Source organism: Falco cherrug, chromosome 19 (assembly GCF_023634085.1).
Source record: "Falco cherrug isolate bFalChe1 chromosome 19, bFalChe1.pri, whole genome shotgun sequence".
NCBI classification, from domain to species: Eukaryota; Metazoa; Chordata; class Aves; order Falconiformes; family Falconidae; genus Falco; species Falco cherrug.
Window position 1 is genome coordinate 3,144,509 of NC_073715.1, and position 7,691 is coordinate 3,152,199.

At 60.6% G+C, this 7,691-nt stretch overlaps 1 protein-coding gene across 1 annotated transcript in view; it reads right to left on the minus strand.

Annotated features, from left to right (window-relative positions):
• Positions 1-35: 35 nt before the first annotated feature.
• The window catches only part of POLR3C (RNA polymerase III subunit C), a 7,928-nt gene continuing 272 nt past the window's right edge, over positions 36-7,691 (minus strand). Inside the window, 14 exon segments of the mRNA XM_055697228.1 lie at positions 36-124; positions 462-481; positions 483-612; positions 702-751; positions 1,958-2,059; positions 2,170-2,320; positions 2,407-2,467; positions 2,564-2,615; positions 2,952-3,032; positions 5,613-5,705; positions 5,901-6,005; positions 6,873-6,961; positions 7,105-7,290; positions 7,613-7,688. Of these exon segments, the coding sequence (XP_055553203.1) occupies positions 43-124; positions 462-481; positions 483-612; positions 702-751; positions 1,958-2,059; positions 2,170-2,320; positions 2,407-2,467; positions 2,564-2,615; positions 2,952-3,032; positions 5,613-5,705; positions 5,901-6,005; positions 6,873-6,961; positions 7,105-7,290; positions 7,613-7,688 (1,278 nt within the window). The 3' untranslated portion in view covers positions 36-42.

The window sequence follows — 7,691 nt, forward strand, 5'->3', positions numbered from 1 at the left end:
CGTGCTTTATTCGGCCCCGCCCCCCCCCGCGCCCCTCCCCCCTCAGGGCCTCTTCACGGTGCTCTCGATGAACGACTCCAGCACGAAGATGGTCTCGTCCACCTGGTTCTCGCTGGCGTCGATCCTGGGGGGCAGGTGCAGCGGTGGCCCACAGGGTCCCCAGCTCATTGATGGGGTCCCCAGCCCACCAACGGGGTCCCCAGCCCATAGGCGAGGTCCCCCAGCTCACCAACGGGGTCCCCAGCCCATCATGGGGTCCCCAGCCCATCACGGGGTCCTCAGCCCACTGACAGGGTCCCCAGCTCATGGAGAGGGTCCCCAGCCCACCAACGGGGGCCCCCAGCCCATCACGGGGTCCTCAGCCCATCACGGGGTCTCCAGCCCATGGAGGGGGTCCCCAGCACATTGATGGGGTCCCCAGCCCACTCGTGTCCCTCCCCCCCCCCCCCGGCAGCGCTCACTTGTTGACGTTGCGTTTGAGGGGTCTCCAGCTGCTGCCGCTCAGGGGCCGTGATCATCTCCTCGATCTCCTGCAGCTGCGCGTCCTCAGCGCCGGTGGCCTGCATGGAGGCCAAGATGGCTTCCACCCGCTGCGACTTCTCCAGCAGCCTCCTGGGGGGAGGGGGCAGAAGAAAACGGTGGCTTTGGTCCCCACCAAAGCCACCACCCAGCCCTCGCGTCACCCGCGGCCCCGCGCTCACTTGTTCTCCTTGGTCTCGTACTGGCGCCGCTCCATCAGGTTGGCCACGCTCTGGGGAGAGAAATGGGGCTGGGGGGGGTGTGGGGGTGGGGGGCGGCCACGTGCTGGCAGCTCAGCCCGGGGTGGGGGGGGTGAAACGGGGACGTCGCTGCTGCCACCCACCGCGGCACCAGCTGGGAGAGTGGCCAGAGTGAGGTGGGGGGTGTCACACCCAGCCCCGGCGCTCGTGGGGCTGGGGGCTGTGAGGGGAGGCGGGGGGTGGCCCAGCAGCCGTCACTGCTCACGCGTGGTGGTGGAGAAACACGTGTGGTGGTGAGGAGCTGGTGGTGGTGGAGAACCGTGTGTGGTGGTGGAAGAGATGGCGGTGGAGAACCACGTGTCACGGGGGTGGTGATGACGGTGGTGGAGAACCATGTGCCATGGTGATGGTGGTGGAGAACCACATGTGGTGGTGGAGAACGACACGTGGTGGTGGAGAACGACACGTGGTGGTGGTGGTGATGGGTGAAGATGGAGAACCACGCGTTGTGGTGGTGGTGGAGGAGAACCACGTGCCATGGGGGTGGTGATGATGGTGGTGGAGAACCATGTGCCATGGTGATGGTGGTGGAGAACCACATGTGGTGGTGGAGAACGACACGTGGTGGTGGTGGTGATGGTGAAGATGGAGAACCACGCGTTGTGGTGGTGGTGGAGGAGAACCACGTGCCATGGGGGTGGTGATGACGGGGGTGGAGAACCATGTGCCATGGTGATGGTGGTGGAGAACCACATGTGGTGGTGGAGAACGACACGTGGTGGTGGTGGTGATGGTGAAGATGGAGAACCACGCGTTGTGGTGGTGGTGGAGGAGAACCACGTGCCATGGGGGTGGTGATGATGGTGGTGGAGAACCATGTGCCATGGTGATGGTGGTGGAGAACCACATGTGGTGGTGGAGAACGACACATGGTGGTGGTGGTGATGGTGAAGATGGAGAACCACGCGTTGTGGTGGTGGTGGAGGAGGAGAACCATGTGCCGTGGTGGTGGAAAACCACATGTGGTGGCGGTGCTGGAGAACCCCTGGGCTCCACCGCCTGGAGCAGGAGCGTGCTGGGGGCCGGAATCTCCCCCCGCTGAGGAACATTCGCGTGGCTGGAGGCCACGTGGGAGCCAGCAGGGACAAGCCCGGTGCCGGTGGCTTTTGGGGACAGGCAGACTGCGCAGAGCCCCTGGCGGGTCATCGGCAGCGCCCCGGGCGGGGGCTGCGACGTACCTTGTAGCAGCGGTGCAGCAGCATCCGCGCGGAGGACAGGACGTTCACGGTGTAGAGGTAGAAGGTGCGGGACGGCGCGTGGTCGGGAGTCTTGGGAATCTCCTGCCGGGAGAAGGAGGAGGAGGAGGAGGAGGAGGGCGACGTTCGAAGCCTTTGAGATCTCCCCAGTCCTCACTCTCTGTCCCCTCCCGTGACAGGGTGGCCACACTCACCTGCAGGGACACAAAATTCTCCGACAGCATCTTGTAGAGCATGTCCTTGGCTTCCTTGGCCGGGATCATGGCAAAATCCTCCACTTGCTTCTGCTCCAAGTGCCTCTTTCGCAGGAGCAAGCGGAATATCCTGGCGCAGCGGGAACCGAATCTGAGCGGGAGAGGGAAATAAAGCAGCGGCGGGAAGCGGGAAAGGGTCAGGCACGAGCCCGTGAGGTCTCCAAATCGCCGCGTCACCTTTCCTCCACGATGGACTCCAGGGTGGCCGTCGCCAGAGACGCCAGGGCCTTGTGAAGGTCTGTACAAGGTCAAGGTCAAGGGAGAACACCGGCACTCGGGAATAGTTTCACGCGCTGGAAAACGCTGGGTCAGGGCGTTAACCCACAAAGGATACTGACAGTGTACATGCCCCCGCCGCTGTCCCCGGATTTACCCACAAATTCCAGCTACAAGAAAAAAAAAACCACAACAGTTTAGCACCGCCCAAAGTAATAAACCCCCTGATTTTCTTAAAATCTTGATTGTGAGAAATAATACACAGATCTTAGGGGGCGGGAAATATCTCTCGATCTTAACAGCCTAAGAACATTGGCCATATTTTATTTTAACACTCTCAGTATCTTTTAAATATCAGTAGAAAAATGATTTTTCCTCGGTTTGAGGCGGCACAGGCGCGGGGTGCAGAGCTCGGCCAGGAAGCGCCATCGAGCGGCACCGGACGTCCTTACGCCACCGAGGCCTTGCCTTAATTAGGGCAGCAAAAATAATCACACGTGTCTTACCGGGTCATCTGCTAACAGGGTGAGATACTGGTCCAAAACCTGCTTCCCGATGTTGTATCCGGCTGGGAGAGACCGGAATATCTAGGGGAGGAAAACCAGCGAGAATGTAAGTGGGGGTAACACGGAGTAACCAGCTGTCCTGGGGGGGAACACGGAATAACCAGCTGTCCTGGGGGGGAACGTGGAATAACCAGCTGTCCTGGGGGGGAACGTGGAATAACCAGCTGTCCTGGGGGGGGAACGTGGAATAACCAGCTGTCCTGGGGGGGGTAACGTGGAATAACCAGCTGTCCTGGGGGGGTAACACGGAGTAACCAGCTGTCCTGGGGGGGGAACACGGAATAACCAGCTGTCCTGGGGGGGTAACACGGAGTAACCAGCTGTCCTGGGGGGGTAACACGGAGTAACCAGCTGTCCTGGGGGGGTAACACGGAGTAACCAGCTGTCCTGGGGGGGGTAACGTGGAATAACCAGCTGTCCTGGGGGGGGTAACGTGGAATAACCAGCTGTCCTGGGGGGGGTAACACGGAATAACCAGCTGTCCTGGGGGGGAACGTGGAATAACCAGCTGTCCTGGGGGGGTAACGTGGAATAACCAGCTGTCCTGGGGGGGAACGTGGAATAACCAGCTGTCCTGGGGGGGAACACGGAATAACCAGCTGTCCTGGGGGGTAACACGGAATAACCAGCTGTCCTGGGGGGGAACACGGAGTAACCAGCTGTCCTGGGGGGGAACGTGGAATAACCAGCTGTCCTGGGGGGGGAACACGGAATAACCAGCTGTCCTGGGGGGGGGTAACATGGAATAACCAGCTGTCCTGGGGGGGAACGTGGAATAACCAGCTGTCCTGGGGGGGAACGTGGAATAACCAGCTGTCCTGGGGGGGAACGTGGAATAACCAGCTGTCCTGGGGGGGAACGTGGAATAACCAGCTGTCCTGGGGGGGAACGTGGAATAACCAGCTGTCCTGGGGGGGAACACGGAGTAACCAGCTGTCCTGGGGGGGGAACACGGAGTAACCAGCTGTCCTGGGGGGGGAACACGGAGTAACCAGCTGTCCTGGGGGGGGAACACGGAGTAACCAGCTGTCCTGGGGGGTAACACAGAGTAACCAGCTGTCCTGGGGGGGTAACACGGAGTAACCAGCTGTCCTGGGGGGTAACACGGAGTAACCAGCTGTCCTGGGGGGGTAACGTGGAATAACCAGCTGTCCTGGGGGGTAACACAGAGTAACCAGCTGTCCTGGGGGGGAACACGGAGTAACCAGCTGTCCTGGGGGGGAACACGGAGTAACCAGCTGTCCTGGGGGGGAACACGGAATAACCAGCTGTCCTGGGGGGGGTAACACGGAGTAACCAGCTGTCCTGGGGGGTAACACGGAGTAACCAGCTGTCCTGGGGGGTAACACGGAGTAACCAGCTGTCCTGGGGGGGGTAACGTGGAATAACCAGCTGTCCTGGGGGGGTAACGTGGAATAACCAGCTGTCCTGGGGGGGTAACACGGAATAACCAGCTGTCCTGGGGGGGAACGTGGAATAACCAGCTGTCCTGGGGGGGTAACGTGGAATAACCAGCTGTCCTGGGGGGGAACGTGGAAGAACCAGCTGTCCTGGGGGGGAACGTGGAAGAACCAGCTGTCCTGGGGGGGTAACATGGAATAACCAGCTGTCCTGGGGGGGAACGTGGAATAACCAGCTGTCCTGGGGGGGAACACGGAATAACCAGCTGTCCTGGGGGGTAACACGGAATAACCAGCTGTCCTGGGGGGGAACACGGAGTAACCAGCTGTCCTGGGGGGGAACGTGGAATAACCAGCTGTCCTGGGGGGGAACACGGAATAACCAGCTGTCCTGGGGGGGTAACATGGAATAACCAGCTGTCCTGGGGGGGGAACGTGGAATAACCAGCTGTCCTGGGGGGGAACGTGGAATAACCAGCTGTCCTGGGGGGGAACGTGGAATAACCAGCTGTCCTGGGGGGGAACGTGGAATAACCAGCTGTCCTGGGGGGGAACGTGGAATAACCAGCTGTCCTGGGGGGGAACACGGAGTAACCAGCTGTCCTGGGGGGGAACACGGAGTAACCAGCTGTCCTGGGGGGGAACACGGAGTAACCAGCTGTCCTGGGGGGTAACACAGAGTAACCAGCTGTCCTGGGGGGTAACACGGAGTAACCAGCTGTCCTGGGGGGGTAACACGGAGTAACCAGCTGTCCTGGGGGGGTAACGTGGAATAACCAGCTGTCCTGGGGGGTAACACAGAGTAACCAGCTGTCCTGGGGGGGAACACGGAGTAACCAGCTGTCCTGGGGGGGAACACGGAGTAACCAGCTGTCCTGGGGGGGAACACAGAGTAACCAGCTGTCCTGGGGGGGAACACGGAGTAACCAGCTGTCCTGGGGGGGAACACGGAGTAACCAGCTGTCCTGGGGGGGAACACGGAGTAACCAGCTGTCCTGGGGGGGAACACGGAGTAACCAGCTGTCCTGGGGGGTAACACGGAGTAACCAGCTGTCCTGGGGGGGTAACACGGAATAACCAGCTGTCCTAAATCTGCAGGCGCTCCACAGAGTTTTCCTGCGTGATCCAAAGATGGTGCGGAAGCCGTGGCAGCGGAGAAGGGCCTCAGCTACACCCCGATTTCTCAGGGGCAGGAACCCACCTCGTTGGAAGAGAGCGGCTGGGTGTACGGCGCGCTGGAGGACGTGGTGACTTCGCTCATCCGCAGCATCGTCCGCACTATTTCGCTGCTGGTCTGGTTTTGGGGGGAAGGAGACAAGTTTTTAGTGTGGGAGCGTTGTGCTGAGCTCTTCCTGCAGCAGGAACCCAGCGTGGGCCACCCCTGCCTGCCCGGGGGCAGGGTTTGAACCTCCCCACCATGACAACCATCACCAAGCTCCCCCCGTGACGTGGAGAGCGACAGCAGGAGGTTCCGAGTGCCCCCACGAACCTGATCCATGCGGTTGGCCACGGCGCTGACGATCCCCTGGTCTCGAAAATGCTGGTGGAACCGGTCGATGTTGACTTGCCAGTAAATGCCATCGTCGGGTGGAGGCTGTGAGGGGGAGAGGAGCCACCAAACTGAGGGAGAGGAGCCCAAAAACCGAGGGAGGGAGAGGAGCCATCAAAAACTGAGGGAGGGAGAGGAGCCATCAAAAACTGAGGGAGGGAGAGAAGCCCAAAAATTGAGGGAGAGGAGCCACCAAACCGAGGGAGAGGAGCCACCAAATTGAGGGAGAAGACCCCAAAAACCGAGGGAGGGAGAGGAACCCAAAAATTGAGGGAGAGGAGCCACCAAACCGAGGGAGAGGAGCCACCAAATCGAGGGAGAGGAGCCCAAAAAACGAGGGAGGGAGAGGAGCCCAAAAATTGAGCGAGAGGAACCCAAAAATTGAGGGAGAGGAACCCAAAAATTGAGGGAGAGGAGCCAACAAACTGAGGGAGAGGAGCCAACAAACTGAGGGAGAGGAGCCAACAAACTGAGGGAGAGGAGCCCAAAAACCGAGGGAGGGAGAGGAGCCCAAAAATTGAGGGAGAGGAGCCACCAAACCGAGGGAGAGGACCCCAAAAAATGAGGGAGGGAGAGGAGCCCAAAAATTGAGGGAGAGGAGCCAACAAACTGAGGGAGAGGAGCCCAAAAACCGAGGGAGCGAGAGGAGCCACCAAAAACCGAGGGAGGGAGAGGAGCCCCCAGACTCCTTGGTTGGTTTCCCCAGGGGAATGCCTTTGGGAAGATGCTGGATCCCCCCAGCCCATAAGCTCAGAGGAAGGAGCTCAGCCCTCGGTAGCGCAGGGACAGAGCTGTGTCCCCAGCGAAGGTGACACGTGCGAGACAGGCACGAGCTTCCCAGGAGCCGCAGGCCCGGCTCCGCGTTATGGCCCCGGAGAGCCAAGGGCGACGCTGCATCAGCGCCCCCAGTACCTCGGGGCTTTCTCCATCTTGCTTCTGCTTTTTGGCCTTGTGTTCGCCGTTCTCTTCCTCATCGCACGATCGTCGACGCTTCCCTTTCCCTGCCAAACACAAAAGACGGTGTTTGCTTTGAAAAACTATTGTTAGGGTTTCAGGTGAACAGCGTGTGGCCGAGCGCTCCCCCAAGATCCCTCGAAGCACCCAGTAGCACCCAAGGTCACCCCGAGGACGAGGGGCTCCTCACCTACGAGGTTCAGCCTGGGCACGACGTACATGTCCTTCTCATTGATCACCAACGTGGGCGCAGGGGGAGGCGGCGCATTGGGGGTCTCGACGGTTTCAGGGACCGCTGGGCACCTCTGTACGAAGTGCGTGTCCGCCAGGCGCACAAACGTGTTGGAGACGTCAGCGTAATCCATCGTCTTCCCGTCTAGGCCAGAGGAGAAAGATGGTGGCGTCAAGCTCTGCCAGCCCCGCGGTGCTCCTGCGGCTCCGGAGGACGCGGTGACGCTGTGGTCCTCAGAGAACCGCTACGAACACGGCGCTCAGAGGCCATTTTGGGGTGGGGGGGCAGCATTTACAACCCCTCTGGCAGCAAAGCCACTTTGGGTGGCTCCTTCTCCAAGTTCAGGGCCAGTTTTCCACTGTACCGCAGCCCACAGAGCCTCTGGTACCACGTTCACCGGGTAAAACCGGCCTCTGGCAGCCGTTGCGCCTCCTCCCGCTCCCAGGTAAGGAGAGGAGCTTCCCACCTTCCATCGTTTCAGTCAGCCTGTCCGCCACCTTCCTCACCACCGCACTCATGGTCATCTTGCCGTTGAGGAGCAGCTC